Below are 26,203 nucleotides of genomic sequence, written 5' to 3' on the forward strand. Positions count from 1 at the left end.
CCATCTTGACAGCAAAAAAATAGAAATGTAGAATTTTTTGCACATTAAACAACAAAAACTGAAATATCACATGGTCATAAGTATTCAGACATAAATATTTAAGTCACATGCTGTCCATTTCCTTGTGATCCTCCTTGAGATGGTTTTACTTCTTCATTTGAGTCCAGCGGTGTTTAATTAAACTGATAGGACTTGATTTGGAAAGGCGCCCACCTGTCTATATAAGACCTCACAGCTTATAGTGCATGTCAGACCAAATGAGAATCATGAGGTCAAAGGAACTGCCCAAGGAGCTCAGAGACAGAATTGTGGTAATGCACATATCTGCCCAAGGTTACAAAAGAATTTCTGCAGCACTCAAGGTTCCTAAGAGCACAGTGGCCTCCATAATCCTTAAATGGAAGAAGTTTGAGACCACCAGAACTCTTCTTAGACCTGGCCGTCCAGCCAAACTGAGCAATTGTGGGAGAAGAGCCTTGGTGAGATAGGTAAAGAAGGACCCCAAGATCACTGTGGCTGAGCTCCAAAGGTGCAGTAGAGAGATGGGAGAAAGTTCTGCAAAGTCAACTATCACTGCAGCCCTCCACCAATCAGGCCTTTATGGCAGAGTGGCCCGATGGAAGATTTTCCTCAGTGTAAGACTTGAAAGTTCGCATAGAGTTTGCAAAAAAACACATAAAGGACTCCGAGACTATGAGAAATAAGATTCTTTGGTCTGATGCGATGAAGATAGAACTTTTTGGTCATAATTATAAACAGTATGTGTGGAGAAAACCAGGCACTGCTCATCACCTGCCCAATACAATCCCAACAGTGAAACATGGTGGTGGCAGCATCATGCTATGGGGGTGTTTTTCAGCTGCAGGGAGAAGACAACTGGTTGCAATTGAAGGAAAGCTGAATGTGGCCATGTACAGAGATATCCTGGAAGAAAACCTCTTCCAGAGTGCTCTTGACCCAATTGAGCATCTCTGTAGAGACCTGAAAATGGCATCCACCAACGTTCACCATCCAACCTAACGGAGCTGGACAGTGACAGTAATGTCACTGTGCTATAGCATCACATGACATTACTGTCCTGCACCGCCATCAGTCACGGGGATGCTGATATCAGCTGCTGGCCACTGTTAAGCTGACAACCAAAAATATTTTTTAGGGAAGTCAGAAAGTACATATATAGTGAAAAAAAACAATCCCTTATTAAAATTCAATTTTTATTAAATATATCTTAAAAATTCCCAAGTGATTCACCTACAAAAGTATATCAGGGTAATATAAATATACACCAGGGTAGCCACCCCTGTACTAGATACAATCAGAGGTAGTAAAGCCGGGGGTATGGGCTCCCAAATGGGATTAATCTGGCCCTATTAGGACCTACGATCTCACACCTTCCTACCGACGGAGGTAAATTACCTTAACTTAGCCGGGCGCCCCCGTTCCTCGGTGGCTATCCCTGACTTACCCTATTAAATACCCTACCATATGCGGAAAAATGCCTGAGCAAGTCACTTCTATATTATTGGTTGGACTCTCTCCCCCACCACACAGCCTTAGGAGGGGGCAAAATATCACTCCACCTGTTCAATATGCTCCAACTCAGCTGGTCATAAATCATATACAGGGAAAATAGATGTCACTACCCCTTATTCAGTTAATATGCTCAAATTCAGCAGGTCATAAATTCATGTAAGGGATAATACATGCCCCAACCAGCTGTCTAAATAATATACTCAAAATAGCTGGTCATTGGTTTATACACGACCAGAAACCAAACTGTCTAGTTCACTGATCATCCATCAAAAAACAGGGATACTAGGTACCACAGCGCCCCAATACCGAGATCAGATTGGTATACCCCAATTTTGACCAGAATAAATTCGGATGCAGGGGAGGAAATAGTCCAATTACCAGGTCATCCCAAAAATTTAAGATAACACATTAAACTTGCTTTAAAGCAAATCCTAACCTCTGGAACAATGCCAGTCTACACAATCAGTACACATGAATAAATATCATTTTAAGCTGATGCATTAACTTCCCTTTATCAAGTGCATTCGCACTGCCTCGACGCGTTTCTCCGCCCTCTAATCCGGTTCATCAGGAGGCCCAGGGAGACAGGGAAAAAATTCTAATGATGGTACATGTCTTCATAGAATTTTTAAGATATATTTAATAAAAATTGAATTTTAATAAGGGATTGTTTTTTTCACTATATATGTACCCACTGTTAAGCTGGCAACTTGTATTGCAGTGTAGGGGCCAGATGGATCTCTGCTGTGCTGCAATGCATTTCAGTTGCATGTGTGCCCTCGGATGCACATCTAGCTGAAACAGGAGCGGGGATTGGCGGGTCCCCTCACCACTGGCCGCGACCCCTGCAAATGCGATTGTTCCACCCCTGCCTATGTTGGTACTGCAGTCCACCCATTCATTTAATTACCTTAGATGCTCTTGTCTGCATCGGCTCTACTATATAGTTACGTAGTTACGCACTTTTTATTACCAGGAGTACAAAATTGTACACAATACTTAAAATTGGTTGCGCTCCTTCATTGGCTTATGTGTTCCCTGTATTATGCATGCAGTGATTAGCAAGAAGGTACTGAACTTGCATCAAAATTAAAACAATTGCATGCACAATAAAGGCCACTGGTAAGGTGGTGAGGGAGCACAACGAGCTAATGGAGGAGTGTAACAAAGGAGCGAAGCCAGGAAGGGATCCATACCGGGCATGCGTCGGAATTGACAACTGGTAGAAAAGACACAGCCTGGCCTCTGGAAAAAAAAAGTGCCTGATGATTTCCCATTTCAACAGGGAAGCGAATGTGACACCAGCCCCTGCCCCTGATGACGATTCCTTTGGGAGACTCAAACAAATCCTCATTGGAAGTAAGAAAAAAAACAAAACACTGACTGGAAGTTAAAGTAAAGCGGGGGAAAGGTTGTGAATTTGTAAATGAAGTACATTAGGAAAGTGGTTAGAGTAGTAGTGTATTTTTCAGGCTATAAGATGCACTTTGTAACAAGAAAAACTCTTACTAAAAAGTGTGTGCGTCTTATAGCCCAGAGGCAGCTCCATATCATGAAGGGGAACGCAGACACCGTGCCCTCCCGATCACAGAGCACTGCTCGCTCTCCTCCTGCTCTGCACTGATCTATGGAGTGGTGTGTGTAAATATGCAGGTAGCAGAGCTGTGGATGTAAGTGCAACTGTACATGTTCTAGAGCTGTGTATGTGAGTGTAAATGTGCATGTAGCAGAGCTGTGTATGTAAGTGTAACTGTACATGTACTAGAGTTGTGTACAGTCATATGAAAAAGTTTGGGCACCCCTATTAATGTTAACCTTTTTTCTTTATAACAATTTTGTTTTTTGCAACAGCTATTTCAGTTTCATATATCTAATAACTGATGGACTGAGTAATATTTCTGGATTGAAATGAGGTTTATTGTACTAACAGAAAATGTGCAATCCGCATTTAAACAAAATTTAACCGATGCAAAAGTATGGGCACCCTTATCAATTTCTTGATTTGAACCCTCCTAACTACTTTTTACTGACTTACTAAAGCACTAAATTGGTTTTGTAACCTCATTGAGCTTTGAACTTCATAGGCAGGTGTATCCAAATCATGAGAAAAGGTATTTAAGGTGGCCACTTGCAAGTCGTTCTCCTATTTGAATCTCCTATGAAGAGTGGCATCATGGGCTCCTCAAAACAACTCTCAAATGATCTGAAAACAAAGATTATTCAACATAGTTGTTCAGGGGAAGGATACAAAAAGTTGTCTCAGAGATTTAAACTGTCAGTTTCCACTGTGAGGAACATAGTAAGGAAATGGAAGAACACAGGTACAGTTCTTGTTAAGCCCAGAAGTGGCAGGCCAAGAAAAATATCAAAAAGGCAGAGAAGAAGAATGGTGAGAACAGTCAAGGAAAATCCACAGACCACCTCCAAAGACCTGCAGCTTCATCTTGCTGCAGATGGTGTCAATGTGCATCGGTCAACAATACAGCGCACGTTGCACAAGGAGAAGCTGTATGGGAGAGTGATGCGAAAGAAACCGTTTCTGCAAGCATGCCACAGAGTCGCCTGAGGTATGCAAAAGCACATTTGGACAAGCCAGTTACATTTTGGAAGAAGGTCCTGTGGACTGATGAAACAAAGATTGAGTTGTTTGGTCATACAAAAAGGCGTTATGCATGGAGGCAAAAAAACACGGCATTCCAAGAAAAGCACTTGCTACCCACAGTAAAATTTGGTGGAGGTTCCATCATGCTTTGGGGCTGTGCGGCCAATGCCGGCACCGGGAATCTTGTTAAAGTTGAGGGTCGCATGGATTCAACTCAGTATCAGTAGATTCTTGACAATAATGTGCAAGAATCAGTGACGAAGTTGAAGTTACGCAGGGGATGGATATTTCAGCAAGACAATGATCCAAAACACCGCTCCAAATCTACTCAGGCATTCATGCAGAGGAACAATTACAATGTTCTGGAATGGCCATCCCAGTCCCCAGACCTGAATATCATTGAACATCTGTGGGATGATTTGAAGCGTGCTGTCCATGCTCAGCGACCATCAAACTTAACTGAACTGGAATTGTTTTGTAAACAGGAATGGTCAAATATACCTTCATCCAGGATCCAGGAACTCATTAAAAGCTACAGGAAGCGACTAGAGGTTGTGATTTTTGCAAAAGGAGGATCTACAAAATATTAATGTCACTTTTATGTTGAGGTGTCCATACTTTTGCACCGGTCAAATTTTGTTTAAATGCGGATTGCACATTTTCTGTTAGTACAATAAACCTCATTTCAATCCAGAAATATTACTCAGTCCATCAGTTTTTAGATATATGAAACTGAAATAGCTGTTGCAGAAAAACAAATTGTTATAAAGAAAAAAGGGTAACATTAATAGGGGGTGCCCAAACTTTTTCATATGACTGTATGTAAGTATAACTGTACATGTGGCAGAGCTGTGTATGTAAGTGTAACAGTTTATGTAACAGAGCTGTGTATGTGAGTGTAACTGTACATGTAGCAGCGCTGTGTGTGTAAGTGTAAACGTGCATGTAGCAGAGCTGTGTGTGTGTAAACGTGCATATAGCAGGGCTGTGTGTGTAAGTATACATGTAGCAGGGCTGTGTATGTAAGCGTAGCTGTATGTGTAGCAGAACTGTATATCTAAGGGGCACTTTGCACACTACGACATCGCAAGTCGATGCTTGCGATGCCGAGCATGATAGTCCCCGCCCCCGTCGCTGCTGCGATATCTTGTGATAGCTGGTATAGCGAACATTATCGCTACAGCAGCTTCACATGCACTCACCTGCCCTGCGACGTCGCTCTGGCCGGCGACCCGCCTCTTTATTAAGAGGGCGGGTTGTGCGGCGTCATAGCGACGTCACAAGGCAGGCGGCCAATAGAAGCGGAGGGGCGGAGATGAGCGGGACGTAAACATCCCGCCCACCTCTTTCCTTCCGCATAGCCGGCGTGAGCCACAGGACGCAGGTAAGGAGATGTTCCTCGCTCCTGCGGCTTCATACACAGCGATGTGTGCTGCCGCAGGAACGAGGAACAACATCGTAACATCAGTCCTTCCGAAATTATGGAAATGTCAGACGCTACACCGATCATACGATTTCGACGCTTTTGCGCTTGTTAATCGTATCAAAAATGATTTACACACTACGATATCGAGAGCGACGCCGAATGTGCGTCACTTTGAATTTGACCCTACTGATATCGCACCTGCGATGTCGTAGTGTGCAAAGCCGACCTAAGTGTCAATGTACATGTAGCAGAGCTGTGTATGTTAATGCAATTGTGCATGTAGCAGAGCTGGGTTTTTAAGTGCAAATCTGAATGTAGCAGAGCTGTGTGTGAGTATAATACACACACTGTAGAGAAGCAATAACAGATTTATTATTTCCTATTCCATCCCAGTACAATAAAATTAGCGCTAATGATCCTTCCACTTGACACCACCACGGAAGATTTAAAAAATAGGAACAATATTTTTCCTATTTTATGCTGTCTAAATCTAGGATGCATCTTATGTTTTCTTACAGCCTGAAAAATACGGTAATTATAATAGGTACGTATATAGTGGTATGAAATAAGAATTAGTGCCTGATCACCCCTTCAGTAGGATAAGTTATGTGGCAAAGCATCTTAATAAGTTGACAGTGACTTATAGGGTGGTTGCGTCCAAAAGTTGGCACCAAAAGATAGCTTTCTACTTAATGGAGGAAAGCTAATTCGTATATCAAGTACATTTGGAATACGTAAGTGTTTCATCCAATATAGGAACTTAATTCATGTTTACAATGACCAATACTAATCCTACTTGTTAGAATCTGGATCTAATGGAAGCTTTATACTAGCGGCCACTATGGTCCAAAACAGTATGTTAGTCACACGGATAGCATGGCCATAAAAAAGGTTTCGCCACCATCACATCTGTGTAGAAATGTTCAGGATATGGTCTATAGTGACTTAGGCTGCTTTCACACTACGTTTTTTTAACATCCATCATGAACTTTTTTTAACGCAAAAACGGATCCAGTGCAAATGCGTTTTTATTTTAATGCATTTGCAATGGGACTCGCGTCAACATGCGTTCACCTGCGTTTGTGTGCGTTATAGTGAGGATCCAGCGACTTGCAGTTTTTTAACTTTTTTCAAAAACGCTACTTGTAGCGTTTTTGAGCTGCGTCCAAATACTGCAAATTGCTGGATCCTGACTATACTGCACGCAAACGCAGGTGAACGCTGGCATGCTGATAGACAGGATCTTGCTTGCTCTACTGAGCATGCAGAGAAACCAGCCTCGCGTGATCAGTCTCTCTCTCCCCCTCCCTCCCCCTCTCTCCCCCTCTCTCCCTCTCTCTCCACTCTCCCCCGCCTGAGAGCGGAGGACACTCGTAACCAAGGTAAACATCGGGTAACCGCGGTCTTAGTTACCCGATGTTTATCTTGGTTACGTGTGCAGGGAGCAGGCAGCCGGCTCCTAGCAGCTGCAGACACTCATAACTAAGGTAAACATCGGGTAACCGCGGTCTTAGTTACCCGATGTTTATCTTGGTTACGTGTGCAGGGAGCTGGCTCCTAACAGCTGCAGACGCTCGTAACCAATGTAAATATCGGGTATCCAAGCAAGTTACCCGATGTTTACCTTGGTTACGAGCCTCCACAGCTGTTAGATGTCGGCTCCCAGTCTTTCACGTTCAGTTCCCCTCACTCCCGATCACATGACTCCAATGCCCGCCCATAAACTTAAAGTGACAGGATCCTGCAAAATAACACATGCGTTTGCATGCGTTTTTCTTTGCAAAAACAGAATCCACTTTTGCAGCAAAAAAACGTTCATGACGGATGTTAAAAAAACGTAGTGTGAAAGCAGTTTTATTGATTGTCTTGACCTCAGCTCATTGAAGGTAAGGGTCTTGTTTCAATGGCTGGAGTCTGGAAGGGGCCCAGATGAATATACCAGGATAAAAGAAAGAAAAATGAAGCACCTTGCTTAAATTTTGCTTGATTGTGGCGTTATCTCTTTCAACGACCTTCACCATTTCTTGACTTCCCATGTACATGGCATTTGCTGAAAAAAAGAAATAAACAATAAAAAATAAATTTGTAATTAGTGGGGGTAATATATATATATATATATATATATATATATATATATATGTATATATATATATATATATTAATATATATATAGGTGTAGATATCAAATCTAAACTTAGTGAAAAAAAATAATAAACATCAAAACAAAAAAATGATTAGATTTAACAACTTTTATGAAAAAGAAATCAAGAATAATCCATGTTATTAAATATAATACTTATTTTTTCACTTTTTAAGTACATGTAAAAAAACAAGATGGGTCATTTTTACATAGTTAAAGAGGTTGTTTACTAGTTTTACGTTGATAGCGTATCATTAGAATAGGTCATCAATGTCAGAACGGCCGGGGTCTGACATTCCGCTTCCCACCGATCAACTGTTCTCGGTGCCGGTGGCGGTAGCAGACAGCCAAAAATGCTCAGTTCTGGAGCTGCTCCACACTGTGATAGGATCCTTGGCTGGATACTGCACATCCGTCTCCCATTCAAATCAAGAGGAGACAGATGTGCAGTACTCGCCCGCTATCAGAAGACTGGGCAGCTCCGGAACTGAACATTTCCGGCCGCGGGTGGCACCGGAAACAGCTGATCGGCGAAGATGCTGAGTGTTGGATACCGGCAAATCAGACATTGCTTAGTCTTTTGCATTTGGTCTTGGGTTGATATTCACATGTCGGACCAAAGCATCTCTGTTACACAGAACCCATCTCCTCCCTGAGCGGTATGATGGCTGGACATTCCCATCTTGTTTGTACTTGCGTATAATTGTTTGTACAAATGAATGAGGCACCTTCCGGTATCTGGAAATTGCACCCAAGGATGAACGAGACTTCTGCAAGTCCACAATTCTCTTCCTGAGATCTTGGCTGATTTCTTTTGACTTTCACATGATGTTACACAAAGAAGCAGTGTGTTTTTGTCGCGGTCGTCTCCCTGCTGTTTTGAGACTAGTGACAGCTTTAGCTTTAGATCGGGGGCCTCCCATCTCCATCTACACTCCTCATTTGAACGAAATTTCCTTTCCTTTGGCGTCTCAGTAGTTAATTTCAGTTTTTGTTCCCAGTAGCTCATAGCAGTGCAGGTCAGCTGTAGCTGCTTGGATCCCACACTTATTTAGGTTTAAATAGTGGAGCTTTCCCAGCAGTCCTTGCTGTTGTTAGAATTCATTCTACTCTGGCCATCCTGGTGGAAGGAGCTGCTGAGGAATTGTCCTGTGCCCATTCTGTTGCTGTGAAGTTTAGTGTTTGTATCCTTCTGTTTATCCCCGTCTGTCTATTCTTTCCTTCCATGTTTATTAGTGCCACGGTGGGGCTAGTGTCTCCCGCTGGCTATTTCCCTAGCCTAGGGTGTTTGCAGGGCTAGTGAGGAATTAGGTATACAGCTCAGCAACAGGATGAAAAACCCTGTAAAGGGACGCTAGGGAGCTCAGGTAACAGCTTGAGGTGAGTTCAGGAGGTGTCCCCTCACCTCTCTCTCTAGCTATAGGGCCAACAATTGTTAAAGTGTCCCCCCTTTGTTTATGTTTTTGTAGTACGTCAGACGCTCGTCGGTCCGAACGCGTGTGTCACGCGGTACATACGGACATCTCCTACTCCATGTGTGACAGTTTGTGTGCATTAAAATACATCCACAGGAGTGTCTCTAACTCAGATGTTGCCAATAAACCTATCAGAAGCTTCCAAAGACAAGACATCATCATATGGGCTGTCCCATGTTATTTAAAGGCATAGTACTCTTTGTGAATGTAAACTTTTGACTTTCCAGAAAGTAATAAAAATGCTTTAAAATATTTCCTCTCTCATTATTCTGGTAATTGGCAAATATAAATAATTTTGGTTCCTAATTGACCTAAAACGGGAAAGGTTTATTCTGATTTCATGTCAGATAGTGAGAAAAACCTGCAGATGTGTATTTTTAGATAGTGGATGTCAGCTTCTGGTTTCAACTGTAAATTTCTTATCAGTATGTCTTTGGAATGTGGGAGGAAACTGGAAAACCCAGAGGAAACCCACACAAACACGGGGAGAACATACAAATGCCTTGCAGATGTTGTCAGAGGGGAATTTGAACCCAGGGCTACAGTGCTGCAGGACTGTAGTGCTAACCACTGAGCCACCGCGCAGCTCAGAAATAAAATTAAATATAAAGTCCTCAAAAGCAGATTTTAATTCCTAGAAATTTTAGAATTAGTCCCCGCCTGTGCCTGTTGAGTCTATGGGAAGGAGAAGTGGATCCGGATTCTCCAACAGCCCTGGGAATAGCACGTATCTTGTACCAAGCAAGAAAGCTACTTGCATATCACTGGTTAGACCCTCTACCACCAACATTACCAGAGCTCAAAAACAAATTAAATAACGTCATAAGATTGGAAAGGGGAGTTTATTTAAAAAGAAAAACATTGAAAAAGTTTTACAACATTTGGCGGCCATGGATGGAGTTGCCGGGCCTACCCTCTAGTGCACTGGTTCGGGATGCAATGCTGGACCGGTTACTGTTGTGCCTGCAGTGATGGCGTGTGTGAGGAAGGGAATTAAAACTAGTTTTTTCTGTGGCGAAATGGACTTTGAATGAAGAGGTGAGAGAGGACTGGAATGGTTTCATGGATGACTGCACGGAGAGGGAGGAGCAGGAGAGTACAGCAATATGATGTGGAGCGACACGGCTGATGGAGGAGGTGTTCCTGTTAGTCTGAGGCATTATTGCATAATTTAAGTTTTGTTTATTTGTAGAGCCACGAGGTTTGTAGGCTCAAGCTATATAATATAACTATGATTTGAGAACTCTATTATATTTACATATATGCAGAGAAAGAACCTGATTTATAAATCACATGTGTTTATCTGTTTATTGTTATCAGTTATATGAAAAGTGAAATACTCTCTGTATTGATCCCTAATGATTTAATAAAAAAAGATCTGATTTAAAAAAAAGAAATTTTAGAATTAGTGCCTTAAAAGGTATTTACCGTATACCCCGTGAACTTTTCCATATTTGTTTTTTTCACATTTCACCCACAAATGTAAATGTATTTTATTAGGATTTTATGTGGTATACCAACACTAATTAGCAAGTATTTGTGAACTATAAAGTAAGAAAACTATAAATCTGAAAATTGTGAGGTGCATTTGTATTCAGCCCCCTGAGTCAATACTTTGCAGGACCACCTTTTGCTGCAATTACTGCTTCTTGTCTTTTGGTTTATGTCTCCAGCAGCTTTGCACATCTAGAGGTGACATTTTTGCCTATTTTTCTTTGTAAAATAGTTCTAGCTCAGTGAGATTGGATGGAGATGTCTGTGATCAGCAATTTTCAAGTTTTGTCACAGATTCTCAATGGGATTTTGGTCTGGACTGTGACTGAGCCATTCACACACATGCATATGCTCTTCTCTAAACCCTCCATTGTAGCTCTGGCAATATGAGGTCATTATCCTGCTGGAAGGTGAGCCTATGCCCCAAGCTCAAGTCTTTTGCAGTCTCTAAATGGTTTTCCTCCAGGATTGCCTATATTTAGCTCCGTCATCTTCCAGCCAACTCTGACCAGCTTCCCTGCTTCTGCTGAAGAAAAGAATCCCCGCAGCATGATGCTGCCACCATCATGTGTGACGGTGGGGATGGTTTTTCAGGATGATGTGTAGTGATAATTTTCCTTGACAAATACTGTAGCATTTTGCAGTTAGTCCAAATAGTTCTACTTTGGTCTCATCTCACCAAAACTCCTTCTTCCACATGCTCGCTGTGTTCCCTCAATGGGCTTTTGCAAACTGCAAACAGGACTTCTTATGACTTGCTTCCAAAAATGTCTTTTTTCTTGCCCCTCTTTCATAAAGGCCAGATTTGTGGAGTATATGACTAATAGTTGTCCTGTGCACAGATTATATCATCTAAGCTGTGGATCTCTGCAGCTCCTCTAGAGTGAAAATAGGTATCTTAGCTGCTTCTCTAATTAGTGCTCTCCTTGCTTGGGGATATCAGTTTAGGATGAAGGCCATGTTTTGGTAGGTTTGCAGTTATGCCATACTCATTCCATTTTTGGATAATGGACTGAACAGTGAGATGTTCATAGCTCAGGATATTTTTATAACCTAACCTTACTTTACTTTTCTCAACAACTTTATCTCTGACCTGTCCGGTGTGTTCCTTAGTTTTTATGTTGCAGCTTGATCATTAATGTTCTCTCACAAACCTTTGAAGCATTCACAGAACAGCTGTAGTTATACTGAGAATATATTAAACACAGGTGGACTCAATTTATTAATGAGGTGACTTTAAGGGGGTCAGCACTGAACTTTCAGATTTTGAGATCCAAGAATGGCATCCCACAAACCTCCCCAGTAACCCTTAGGGCAGCGTCACATGCTACGATATATCGGGCGATATGTCGTCGGGGGTCATGGATTCTGTGACGCACATCCGGCATCGTTAGAGATATCGTAGCGTGTGACAGCTACGAACGACTGTGAATGAGCAAAAATACTCACCTTATCGTTGCTCGTTGACACGTCGTTCATTTTCATAAAGTCGTTCCTCCTTCTGCGCGCCGGTTGTTCGTCGTTCCCGAGGCAGCACACACACATTGCTCCGTGTGACACCCAAGGAACGACGAACACAGTTTAACTGCGTCCCGCCGGCAATGCGGAAGGAAGGAGGTGGGCGGGATGTTACATCCCGCTCATCTCCGCCCCTCCGCTTCTATTGGGCGGCCGCTGTGTGACGTCGCTGTGATGCCGAACGTCCCTCCCCCTTCAGGAAAAGGATGTTCGCCGCCCATAGCGAGGTCGTTCTGGTGGTAAGTACATGTGACGGGGGTAAACGACTTTGTGCGCCACAAGCAACAAATTGCCCGTGACACACAAACGACGGGGGCGGGTGCGATCGCTCATGCGATTGCACGATATATCATCTCGTGTAACGCCGCCTTTACTGTCAAAATGGAAAACCTTGTGTGTTATCGCGAGATTGTACACTTTTAACTACAACACCGCTGTGTACACCTTTAGCACCGCAGTTACCGATCAATAACATAATTCCAATACTTAAGCGGGCTTTACATGCTACGATATCGTTAATGAATTATCGTTGGGGTCACGGTGTTTGTGACGCACATCTGGCGTCATTCACGATATCGCACAGTGTGTGACACTTATGAGCACCCTTAAACGATCGCAAAAGCGGTCAAAATCGTTTGCCGCGGAGAGGTCGTCCTGAAACAAAAAATCTTTTTCTGCTTATTAGCGATGTTGTTCATCGTTCCTGCGGCAGCACACATCGCTATGTGTGACACCGCAGAAGCGACGAACATCTCCTTACCTGCATCCACTGGCAATGCGGAAGGAAGGAGGTGGGCGGGATGTTACGTCTCGCTCATCTCCGCCCCTCCGCTTCTATTGGACGCCTGCCGTGTGACGTCACTGTGACGCCGCACGAACTGCCCCCTTAGGAAGGAGGTGGATCGCCGGCCAGAGTGACGTCGCAGGGAAGGTAAGTCCGTGTAACGGGTGTTAGCGATGTTGTGCGGCAGAGGCAGCGATTTGCCCGTGTCGCACAACCGACTGGGTCGGGTACGATCGCTTGTGATCTCGCTAGCAAGATCGCAGCGTGTAAAGCCTGCTTTACTGATTGGTAACAGGAGGTGCAAATAATTCACACAGTGCTGGTAATCTCATGATAACAGGAATCTATAAAGAAATTTATTCATTTTATGCATTACGGTTGCTAGAGACCTAGCTGACAAAACAGACTCAGCAGACCTAGCGAGAAAAAATGGTCGGAATATGAAAGTGGAAAAGAAGAGAAATATAATATGAGAAAACTGTTTCTATTACTAAAATTGTTTAATGAATGTTAAACATAATTTGGATGGACATCCCCTTTAAGTATATTATTAATCTCGCTATTAAATGATGTCTGGAAATCATCTGTCAAGTGACGGAGCCAAGCTTCCGTTACACCAATGTGATCAGGCAGAAGTCTCAAGTGTGCTAATTTCTCCATCTTACAAGACGTTTATGCTTCACACAACATATGAGCGAGCTGCGCACTGTTATTCCATCCGCTGCTGTCACATTCTCGATCCAATATTTTTTTTTTTTAATTTTCCTCTTAAATGTAAAACCATACCACATAAGTCTTGTTTGGCCAAGCATCTGTGGTCCTTAGTGACATAACATGGATACACAGCGATGTCGTATGGGAAGAAAAAATGCCTACAGTCCAAGAAAACGTGTTTTATGCTAACAGCAAGACTTAGGACAGACTTTACAGAGCCGAAATCACAGACATAAAATGACTATTAGACAACTTATGTCGTTTATAAGAAGACAATTAAAATGTGATCTAAACTTTTCATTACCAATCCCTCGAGCTGTGATCTTCCATCAAGTTGTTGAAGGTGTTTTCCCATGATCAACTTTTGAAGTAAGGCCGGAGTCACACTTGCGAGTGCCTCGCGTGTAACTCGCGCGAGTCTCTCATTGCATCACCCGGCACGGCTGCATACACTCCTGACAGGAGCGGGTCAGATGCATCTACCTCTATGCAGCTGAGACGCTCCTGTCAGGAGAGTGTGCAGCCGTGCCGGGTGATACAACGCGAGACTCGCGCGAGTTACACGCGAGGCACTCGCAAGTGTGACTCCGGCCTAAGGCCAGAGTCACACTTGCGTATGACTCGGCAAGTCTCGCATCGGCATCACCCAACATGGCTGCACATTCTCGGACAGGAGCGAGTCGGATGCATGTATTTCTATAAAGCTGACCCGCTCCTTTCAATGGACTGTGCGGCCGTGTCAGGTGATGCTGATGCAAAACTCACCAAATCATACGCAAGTGTGACTCTGGCCTAAGAGGTACTTTGCATGCTGCGACATCGCAAGCCGATGCTGCGATGCCGAGCGCGATAGTCCCCGCCCCCGTCGCAGCTGCGATATCCTTGTGATAGCTGCCGTAGCGAACATTATCGCTACGGCAGCTTCACATGGACTCACCTGTCCTGGGACGTCGCTCTGGCCGGCAACCCGCCTCCTTATTAAGGGGGCGGGTCGTGCGGCGTCACAGCGACGTCACACGGCAGGTGGCCAATTGGAGCGGAGGGGCGGAGATGAGCAGGATGTAAACATCCTGCCCACCTCCTTCCTTCCGCATATCCTACGGAAGCCGCGGTGACGCCGGTAGATGTTCCTCGCTCCTGCGACTTCACACACAGCGATGTGTGCTGCCGCAGGAGTGAGGAACAACATCGGACCGTCGCGTCAGCGTAATTATGGATTACGCCGACGCTGCACCGATGATACGATTACGACGCTTTTGCGCTCGTTAATTGTATCATCGAGCCTTTACACACTACGATGTCACATGCGATGCCGGAAGTACGTCATTTTCAATTTGACCCCACCGACATCGCACCTGCGATGTCGTAGTGTGCAAAGCCCGCCTAAGGGTTAGGGTCACATCACTGTATTTTTTCTCATCCGCAAAAATTGGTCCAGTTACACTAATCACACTCCCATCAGACCCTGACGAGAGTCTGATCAGAGTGTGATCCAATTTTCTTGGATGGGGAAAACATGGAAAAAAATAATTCTCCATCTTCCTCATTCTGCCAGTTTGTGAAATTCAGACCACACTCAGATGTCAACCAAGTGCAGTCCGAATTTTTTCACACACCCACTGACTTGTATGGCCAAGTGCTATCTGATTTCCGGATGTAAATTGTGCATGCTGGGATTTTTTTCATGGACAGACTCCTTGGTCTGAGGAAAAAATTGGAGATGTGCACGGCGCCATAGAATAACATTGGTCAGAGTGTGGTCCCATGCTTTGTCGTATCTAACTTGGTCAGAAAATACGGTCATCTACACGAGCCCTCAAGGTGATTTGCAATTATCCAAATGTTACCAGAAGTGTCACAAACAATCAAAACTCTTATTTATTGTTAGTTATTTTCTTCTATACTTTAGCCCCCACAAACACATTAGGTGAGTGTCCGCCCAAAAATCATTCAGATGGCTGCCATCTTTGCCATTTCTTCCACAAACAGGAGTGTATGTTCGCCTGAGCGCTCTTGTGTGCTCTAAGAGAAAGATGAGCAACTGTCATATCTGATGGCGGCTTATCAAGAGAACCCTCGTATATGTTGTCCTTTGTCGGACTGAAATTCAGGACCTCAGGGCTAAAAAGCAACACTGCTAACACTGTAACTTGGGGAATGTATAGATGACTTAAAAATTCTATAAATCTTACTATTAGGATTACCATTATTTCCACCTTTGAAACCAATGTTATTTTTTTATGCATCTAAATTAAACAGAAGGTTTTGTCCAAAAAAAAAAAAAAATCAGTACTGAAACAGAAAAAATGTAAAGTATTAATGTTTTGTTTAAATATTATTTGTTTTTAATTGAGCAAAATATAAAAAAATTAAAAATTTGATATTTTCCACTCTTAAACACTAGGGGGAGCAGGTGCTGAAAACCTACAGAAATCCCACTGTAGAACTAGCTCACATTAAAACTGCAGTAAAAGTATGTGGAATCGGCTCTCCTGTGTGTGATGTCACCTCCCACTCCCAATCTGGGTGTTTCCAACAAAATAAGGGAAGATGAAGTTTAGGGACATAGTGCGGAGCCATTTTGATGGTGATTGCAAAGTGATCCTAATGTCTAAAGTGTCACCAAGGAAAGCTGCCTAGTGCACGCCCACCGGCAATGCTCTGCCTCATGCACGCCCGCAATGCTCTGTCACACGCACGCACACAATGATCTGCCACATGCACGCCCACCATCAATTCTCTGTCACATGTACACCCACAATGCTCTGCCACACGTCCGCGAAGGGGTGTCATTGAAGACGGTAGTTACACAGGCCGAACGAGTGACAGGGGGAAAGTGCAGCACATAGTATACATTGCGAGCTCCACAGAGATGGCGGTGATCTCCTCCCTCTGCTGTGATCTGGACAGTCCAGGGGGCGTGTCCAGGTCACAGCAGGGAGCTCTCCTGTGTTAAGTCTAGGGGGGGAGTCTGACTATCAGACCCAATGCACTGCAATAAATACGGTGAGTAATGTCATTACACACAGCAAATCCAAGATGGCAACCCCCAGTGCTTCAGTTAAACTAGAATTAAATAAAAACTAAATAAACAGTGAGTTTAATTTTGTATTAAAAATACTTGATTTCATAATCACTATTATTAATACAAAAATAAAAAAAGCTACACCTTCCCTTTAAATGTTTTGTGTATACAGATCTGGTGTTATGACGCTGCAGTCATTGCACTTCTACACTATTTTTGACCATCTCTATTGATCAGCAAAGAAAGTTCAACTGACTCAACATCAGGTGCTCGGATCACAAGGTCTATGTGCTGAAATAAGGAAAAAACAACTCTGGCTCCAATAATCCAGGAAAACCTCATAATGACTTTATTAATCAATCCACAGAAGACGAAATAGATACTGATAAGGAAACTGTCGCGTTTCATAAAATCATAGAATGATAGAGTTGAAAGGGACCTCAAGGGCCATCGGGTCCAACCCTCTGCGAGTGCAGGATTTCCCAAATCATCCCAGCTACGTTTATCCAGTTTCCCCTTGAAGATTTCCATTGATGGAGAGCTCACCACCTCCCGTGGTCTCCTGTTCCACTTCCTGACTGCTCTCACTGTCAGAAAGTTTTTCCTAATGTCTAATCTGAATCTTCTTAATTTCAGTTTCATCCCATTGCTTCTTGTACTTCCTTGTGCTAATGACAATAGGGTGGTTCCCTCTGCACTGACTTCCTTTCAGAGATTTGTAGACTGCTATTAAGTCTCCTCTCAGCCTTCTCTTTTGCAAAGTAAACATCCCTAGTTCTTTTTAGCCGTTCTTCATATGACATGGTTTGCAGACCTTCTACCATCTTGGTGGCTCTTCTCTGGACAAGCTCCAATGTATCAATGTATTTCTTGATATGGGGGGCTCAGAACTGTACACAGTATTCCAGGTGTGGTCTGACCAGTGCAGAGTATAGGGGATAATGACCTCTCTTGATCTAGATTCAATGCTTGTCTTGATACATCCCAGAATTTTGTTGGCCTTTTTAGCTGCAGCTCCGCACTGTTGGCTCATGTTGAATCTGGGATCTACTATTATGCCCCAGTACTTTTCCCTGGTGCAATCACCTAGTTCTATTCCTCCCATACTATGTCTAATTGTTACATTTCTTTTACCCAGATGTAGGACTTTGCATTTGGCCCTGTTATCACCATTCTGTTCTCCTCAGCCCATTGTTCGAGTGTGTCTAGATCCTTCTGAATACGCTCTCTTTCCTCGCTAATGTTGGCTACTCCTCCTATCGTAGTATCATCCGTAAATTGTATGAGTTTCCCAATAATTCTGTTATCCAAATCATTAAGATATTAAACAGCACTGGTCCCGGGACAGAGCCTGGCAGCCCTCGCTTTTGACTTTTCTCGAGGTTGATGTGTAGCCATTTAGTCTTAAGCGGGCTTTACACACTGCGATATCGGTCCCGATATCGCTAGTGTGGGTACCCGCCCCCATCTGTTGCGCGACACGGGCAAATCGCTGCCCGTGACGCACAACATCGCCCAGAGCCGTCACACATACTTACCTGTCCGGCGACGTCGCTGTGACCGGCGAACCGCCTCCTTTCTAAGGGGGCGGTCCGTGCGGCATCACAGCGACGTCGCTGAGCGGCCGCCCAATAGAAGCGGAGGGGAGGAGATGAGCAGGACGTAACATCCCGCCCACCTCCTTCCTTCCGCATAGCGGCCAGGAGGCAGGTAAGGAGAGCTTCCTCGTTCCTGTGGTGTCACACGGAGCGATGTGTGCTGCCACAGGAACGAGGAACAACCTCGTTACTGCTGCAGTAACGATTTTTGAGAATGGACCCCCATGTCACCGATGAGCGATTTTGCACGTTTTTGCAACGATGCAAAATCGCTCATCGGTGTCACACGCAACGGCATCGCTAATGCGGCCGGATGTGCGTCACCAAATCCGTGACCCCAACGAGTTTGCATTAGCGATGTCGTAGCGTGTAAAGCCCCCTTTACTCGTACCTGATCATTAAGCCAGTTTCACATCTAGTATGATCCTTATTCATAACTTGTAGACAGTGCAAGAGGGGCACATGGAACAATCACCGCACCGCAGGATCAGACATCACACTGGGCTTCTTTGTAGTCTGTAAAAGTCTCATGAGCCTAAATAGGAGCATATTTTGTATTGAGTCAATTTGCACAGTGGCTAGATTTTGTTTTAGATGAACACAAGCAATAAATAAATATTACAATCACAGTCATACCCTCAAACCACACAGAACTACTTCACTTTCCAGCTGGAAATTGCTCAGTAGCTCCATGTAGCATCAGCCAAAATGAAGACTCATCTGTCATCTTCTCAGTCACCTATACCAGGAACTCAACATCCCAAATCCTGAAAACCCTATTGAGCATAAGCAAGCCTGAATAATCCCAATTTATTCCATTTGAAAAGGTACACCCTCCATTAAACAATTAAAAACATACATATTTTTTACACCCAAATGGTGGTGTACATAGAGACCACAGGGTCACATAGCAAAAGTTCTAATTCCCTGCCCCCCCCCCCCCCCCGAAAAAGAAAAAATAAATATATATATGTATGTATTTTTTATTATTATTATTTATTATTTTTATATTATGTATATATACACAGTATATACACTACAGTTCAAAAGTTTAGGGTCACTTAGATATTTCCTTATTTTTGATAGAAAAGCACATTTTTTTTTAATGAAGCGAATATTAAATTAAACAGAAATACACTCTAGTCATTGTTAATGTGGTAAATGACTATTCTAACTGCAAACCTCTGTTTTTTAATGCAATATCTATATAGGCGTATAGAGGCCCATTTCCAACAACCACCACTCCAGTGTTCTAATAGTATATTGTGTTTGCTAACTGTGTTAGAAGGCTAATGGATGTTTAGAAATCCCTTGAAAAGCCATATCTGAGACTGGCAAATAGAAGGAAAAGATTAATATGGGAAAAAGAACACAGACATTGGACAGAGGAAGATTGGAATAAAGTGTTATGGACAGACGAATTGAAAATTGAGTTGTTTGGATCACACAGAAGAACATTTGTAAGACGCAGAACTACTGAAAAGATGCTGGAATAGTGCCTGACGCCATCTGTGAAGCATGGTGGAGGTAATGTGATGGTCTGGGGTTGCTTTGGTGCTGGTAAAGTGGGAGATTTGTACGGATTTTGAATAAGGAAGGCTATCACTCCATTTTGCAATGTCATGCCAACTCTGTGGACAGCGCTTGATTAGTGCCAATTTCATCCTACAACAGGACAATGACCGAAAGCACGCCTACAAATTATGCTTGAACTATTTAGGGAAGAAGCAGTCAGCTGGTATTCTATCTGTAATGGAGTGGCCAGCCCAGTCACCAGAACTCAACCCTATAGAGCTGTTGTGGGAGCAGCTTGACTGTATGGTACCAAAAAGTGCCCATCAAGCCAATCCAACTTGTGGGAGGGGGAAGCATGGGGTGAAATATCTCCAGTTTACCTCCGCAAATTAACAGCTAGAATGCCAAAGGTCTGCAAAGCTGGAATTTCTGCAAAGGAGCATTCTGTGACGAAAGCAAAGTTTTGTAGGAGAAAATTATTATTTCAAGTAAAAATCATTATTTCTAACCTCGTCAATGTCTGGACGATATTTTCTATTCATTCTGCAGCTCATGCGATAACTAAAATTATGATTCTCCATGGAAAAGACAAAATTGTCTGGGTGACCCAAAACTTTAGAACTGTAGTGTATGTGTATGTGTATATATATATTTATATATATCAAAATATATATTTGGCAGGGTCATATCTCCCAGGAGAAGGACATGTATTGAGGCATCTGCAAAATAAGTAATTACAGTATGTCGTTACTGAAACTCCTTAGTGTTCTCACCAGCGATACCCCTTTTGTGGCCATTATAGAATATGATGCTTCCAAAAATGCCCCTTCCCACACACCGAGTATAGTATCTCCACAGTGAATTCCCCCCCCCCACAGTTTCACCCCACTATCACAGTATAAAGCGTGATGACTCCATAGCCACCAACACAGTATAATACCCCACGGTATAAAGCACCTAAAGTGACCTCCCATAGTATAAATTCCCTATAGTTGCACACACAGTATCATCGCCCCCACACTGTATCATGGCCTGTCAATATGATGCACCCCCAGACCCTACTGAGTATGATTGCCCCCATAGTTCTTTACAAAGTATGAGGGCTTCACAACGCCTCACATAGAATGAGGGCACAACAGGCCCCAACTCAATATCAGGAGGCTCCCAAAACAATGTTAGGGCTCTCTCAGTCCCCTACTCAGTATGAAGATCCCCATAAACCCCAACTCAGTATGAGGGCACCTACAGTTCCGGACACAGTATGAGGACCCCACAGTCCCCAATTCAATCTGGGAGCTCTCATAGTCCCTAACTCAATATGAGAGCTCTCATAGACCCCAATTCAATATGGGAGCTCTCATAGACCCCAACTCAATATGGGAGCTCTCATAGACCCCAACTCAATATGAGAGCTCTCATAATCCCCAACTCAATATGGAAGCTCTCACAATCCCCCACTGCCCCTCGAACAATGGCCCCCACCAGCCCCTCACTAAATATGTCTCCATCATTCCCATACTCAGTATTATGGCCCTGCCAGCAGCATCCCACACAGTATAATGCTACGCACAGACCATCACTCAGTATAATGCCCTTACTAGCCCCCACCAGCCCCCCACTCAGTATTATGGTTCTACCAGTACCCCACTTAGTATTATGGTCTCCACCAGCCCCTCTCTCAGTATTGTGGCCCCTATCAGCTCCCCACTCAGTATAATTGACTCCACCAGCCCCTTATTCAGTACGATTGGCCCCCACCAGCCCCCAATATCACTATGATTGGACCCCAGCAGTGCCCCATTCAGTATGATGGCCACCACAATTACTGACATAAAAAAAACCAAAAACACTACTCACCTCTCCCCGTTCCCTTGATGCGCTACTCTGGTCTGTGCAGTGTGATTATTGAGGCTCCAGCACAGCAGGCATGATGTAGTGATGTAATCATACCTGCAGTGCCCTGAGTCTCAGGCTCACCGGCACAGGCTCTCTTATCCACCATTCTTTTTAAGAGTACATGTGTCTTGAGGATGTGGATACCGTTGAAATTGTGATGATAGGGTGAGGAGAGGGGGCCCGGTGCTGAGCGGCATCGGGTCCTCACAGGCTCCATAGCAGCCACGTGAGGAAAAGAAGACAAAGGTAAAAAGCTCCCTTCAATAAATACAACCATGGAAATATGAGGAGGGATATGATAGTTACATAGTTACATAGTTACTTAGGTATAAATGAGATCTCCTCTGAGACGTCTTTTTTCTAAGCTAAACATATCTAACTTTTCTAGCCTCTCATCATATGGGCGGCCTCCATTCCTTGTAGTAGTCTAGTTGCCCTCCTTTGAACTGACTCTAACATCTGAATGTCCTTTTTAAAATGTGGAGCCCAAAAGTGGATCCCATATTCCAGATGTGGCCTTACAAGTGATTTATAGAGGGGTAACAATACGTTGGGATCACAGGATCTAATCTCTCTTTTTATACACCCTAAAATCTTGTTTGCTTTAGCAGCTGCTGCCTGACATTGAGTGCTGCTGCTCAGCTTATTTGTAATGAGAATACCCAAGTCCTTCTCCTGTTCTGTAGTCCCGAGTTTACTTCCATTTAATGTATACGCAGTTATAGGATTACTCCGTCCTAGGTGCATTACTTTACATTTATCAACATTAAATCTCATTTGCCAAGTATCTGCCCATTCTGACATCTTATCCAGATCTTTTTGTAATATTGTACTATCAAGGTCAGTTTTTAATATCCTACATAGTTTCGTGTCATCAGCAAAGACTGACACTTTACTATCAACCCCATCCACAAAGTCATTAATAAAGAGATTAAAAAGAATCGGTCCCAGCACAGATCCCTGCGGTCCCCACTGCTGACTATAGCCCATTTAGAAAATGTACCATTTATGACTACTCTTTGTTTCGTATCTTTTAGCCAATTCCTTACCCAGTTGCATATAGTTTCCCCCAGTCCTTGCTTCTGGAGCTTTAGTATAAGGCTATTATGTGGCACAGTATCAAATGCCTTTACAAAGTCCAAATAAATCACATCAGCTGCATTACCAATATCCAGGTTTGCACTTACCTTCTCATAGAACCCCAACAGGTTGGTTAGACACGACTTATCTTTCATGAATCCATGCTGTCTGTCAGTTATTATATTATTTTCTGCAATATATTTTTGCATGTCATCCCTTAAAATGCCCTCAAAAACTTTGCATACTACTGATGTCAGGCTTACTGGACGGTAGTTGCCTGGATCTACCCTCTTACCTTTCTTAAATATCGGTACCACATCAGCCATTCTCCAATCCTGAGGCACCAACCCTGTTACAAGAGAGTCTAAAAAGATGAGATACAGCGGTCTGTCGATTACGGAGCTCAATTCCCTCAATATTCGTGGGAATCAGGATTGATAAGGTGTCTCTATTGGATCTATCTTCTGATATCTTATCTATATTGATTATCACATCCCCCTTCTTAGTTACTCTAGGTATTTCAATATTAAATATCACATTATTGGTATTTTGAGCTTTATCATCATTCTTTATAATACACTCCTCAACATTAAAGGGAACCTGTCACCACTTTTTTGGTGTATAAGCTGCGGCCACCACCACCAGGCTCTTATATAAAGCATTCTAACAAGCTGTATATAAGAGCCCAGGCCGCTGTGAGAACATAAAAAATACTTTATAATACTTACCTAACGGTCGCGCAGTGGGCCTAATGGGCGTCTCCGTTGTCCGGCGCCGCCTCTTTCGGCCATCTTTGTGCTCCTTCTTCTCTATCGCGGTGCATGACGGATCCAACATCATCCACACTCGCCGGCATTCAGGTCCTGAGCAGGCGCACTTTGATCTGCCCTGAGCAGGGCAGATCAAAGTATTGCAGTGCGCCTGCGCAGGATCGGCGAATGTGTATGACGTAGAACGCGTCATGCACACAGGCTTCAGAAGAAGGTTGAAGATGGCCGAAAGAGGCAGCGCCGCCACCGGAGAACAGAGACGCCCATTAGGCCCACCGAGCGGCCATTAGGTAAGTATTATAAAGTGTTTTTTATGTTATACCCCCGGCCTGTGCTCTTATATACATCATGTTAGAATGCTGTATAGAAGAGCCCGGTGGTGGTGGTCGCAGCTTATAGTGCAAAAAAGTGGTGACAGGTTACCTTTAAAATTGAATCACCAAGAAGCACAAGCCAAAAGGTTTTGTAAATTGAGGAAGTAGCAGGTGTCGCTAAGATCTGCAAATTATCATATTTTCAAAGACCTAGCTTTCATCTCTGGCATGAGAGAATGGCATACATTTTTTTTTAACCATATACAGTATCTACAAGTAGTCTTCAACCCCCTGCAGATTTAGCAGGTTGATAAGATGCAAATAAGTTAGAGCCTGCAAACTTCAAACAAGAGCAGGATTTATTAACAGATGCATAAATCTTACAAACCAACAAGTTATGTTGCTCAGTTAAATTTTAATAAATTTTCAACATAAAAGTGTGGGTCAATTATTATTCAACCCCTAGGTTTAATATTTTGTGGAATAACCCTTGTTTGCAATTACAGCTAATAATCATCTTTTATAAGACCTGATCAAGCCGGCACAGGTCTCTGGAGTTATCTAGGCCCACTCCTCCATGCAGATCTTCTCCAAGTTATCTAGGTTCTTTGGGTGTCTCATGTGGACTTAATCTTGAGCTCCTTCCACAAGTTTTCAATTGGGTTAAGGTCAGGAGACTGACTAGGCCACTGCAACACCTTGATTTTTTCCCTCTTGAACCAGGCCTTGGTTTTCTTGGCTGTGTGCTTTGGGTCGTTGTCTTGTTGGAAGATGAAATGACGACCCATCTTAAGATCCTTGATGGAGGAGCGGAGATTCTTGGCCAAAATCTCCAGGTAGGCCGTGCTATCTATCTTCCTATGGATGCGGACCAGATGGCCAGGCCCCTTGGCTGAGAAACAGCCCCACAGCATGATGCTGCCACCACCATGCTTGACTGTAGGGATGGTATTCTTGGGGTCGTATGCAGTGCCATCCAGTCTCCAAACGTCACGTGTGTGGTTGGCACCAAAGATCTGGATCTTGGTCTCATCAGACCATAGAACATTGAACCAGTCTGTCTCAGAGTCCTCCAAGTGATCATGAGCAAACTGTAGACGAGCCTTGACATGACGCTTTGAACGTAAAAGGTACCTTACGGGCTCGTCTGGAACGGAGACCATTGCGGTGGAGTACATTACTTATGGTATTGACTGAAACCAATGTCCCCACTGCCATGAGATCTTCGCGGAGCTCCTTCCTTGTTGTCCTTGGGTTAGCCTTGACTCTTCGGACAAGCCTGGCCTCGGCACGGGTGGAAACTTTCAAAGGCTGTCCAGGCCGTGGAAGGCTAAGGCTATGTGCCCACGCTGCGGATTTACCGCGGATTTTGCCACGGATTTGCCGCGGATTTGCCGCGGATTTCCCGAAAATCTGCAGCAGCGGCATTTCCAAGCCATTTCAATGGCATTTTGGAAATGCTGTGTCCATGCTGCGGATTTTTCCGCTGCGGATTTGCCGCGGATTTTGATCCGGAAAAATCTGCAGCATGTCAATTGTTTGGTGCAGATTTGGTGCGGATTTTTGGTTTTGAATGGGAAAAAAAAAAAAAAATCCGCATCAAAATCCACGGCAAATCCGCGGCAAATCCGCGGGTGCGGATTTGCCGCGAAAGTCGCGGATTTTCAGGCAGAAAAATCCGCAGGTACATTCTACCGTGGACACATAGCCTAATTCCATAAGCCTTCCACTTCCGGATGATGCTCCCAACAGTGGAGACAGGTAGGCCCAACTCCTTGGAAAGGGTTTTGTATCCCTTGCCAGCCTTATGACCCTCCACGATCTTGTCTCTGATGGCCTTGGAATGCTCCTTTGTCTTTCCCATGTTGACCAAGTATGAGTGCTGTTCACAAGTTTGGGGAGGGTCTTAATTAGTCAGAAAAGGCTGGAAAAAGAGATAATTAATCCAAACATGTGAAGCTCATTGTTCTTTGTGCCTGAAATACTTCTTAATACTTTAGGGGAACCAAACAGAATTCTGGTGGTTTGAGGGGTTGAATAATAAATGACCCTCTGAATAAACTTTTCACAATTTAAAAAAAAAAAAAAAAAAAAGAAATAACATTCTTTTTTGCTGCAGTGCATTTCACACTTCCAGGCTGATCTACAGTCCAAATGTCACAATGCCAAGTTACTTCCGAATGTGTAAACCTGCTAAATCTGCAGGGGGTTGAATACTACTTGTAGGCACTGTAAAACCTAAAAATCAGGCCAAGTCTTGTGGGATGATTGTGCAAAGGTCTTCCATTTGTCCACATGCAAGTTATCAGCAAACTGAGA

The 26,203-nt window shown here is 43.6% G+C and overlaps 1 protein-coding gene across 2 annotated transcripts in view; it reads right to left on the reverse strand.

Annotated features, from left to right (window-relative positions):
• Nucleotides 1–26,203, reverse strand: part of LDAH (lipid droplet associated hydrolase) — a 339,733-nt gene that overhangs the window by 73,960 nt on the left and 239,570 nt on the right. For both annotated transcript variants that reach the window (XM_075341150.1, XM_075341149.1), the window contains exon 6: nucleotides 7,529–7,611. In XM_075341150.1, coding sequence (XP_075197265.1) covers nucleotides 7,529–7,611 — 83 coding nt within the window. The remainder of the gene's footprint in view (nucleotides 1–7,528; nucleotides 7,612–26,203) is intronic.

This window comes from Anomaloglossus baeobatrachus, chromosome 3 (assembly GCF_048569485.1).
Source record: "Anomaloglossus baeobatrachus isolate aAnoBae1 chromosome 3, aAnoBae1.hap1, whole genome shotgun sequence".
In the NCBI taxonomy this organism is placed as follows: domain Eukaryota; kingdom Metazoa; phylum Chordata; class Amphibia; order Anura; family Aromobatidae; genus Anomaloglossus; species Anomaloglossus baeobatrachus.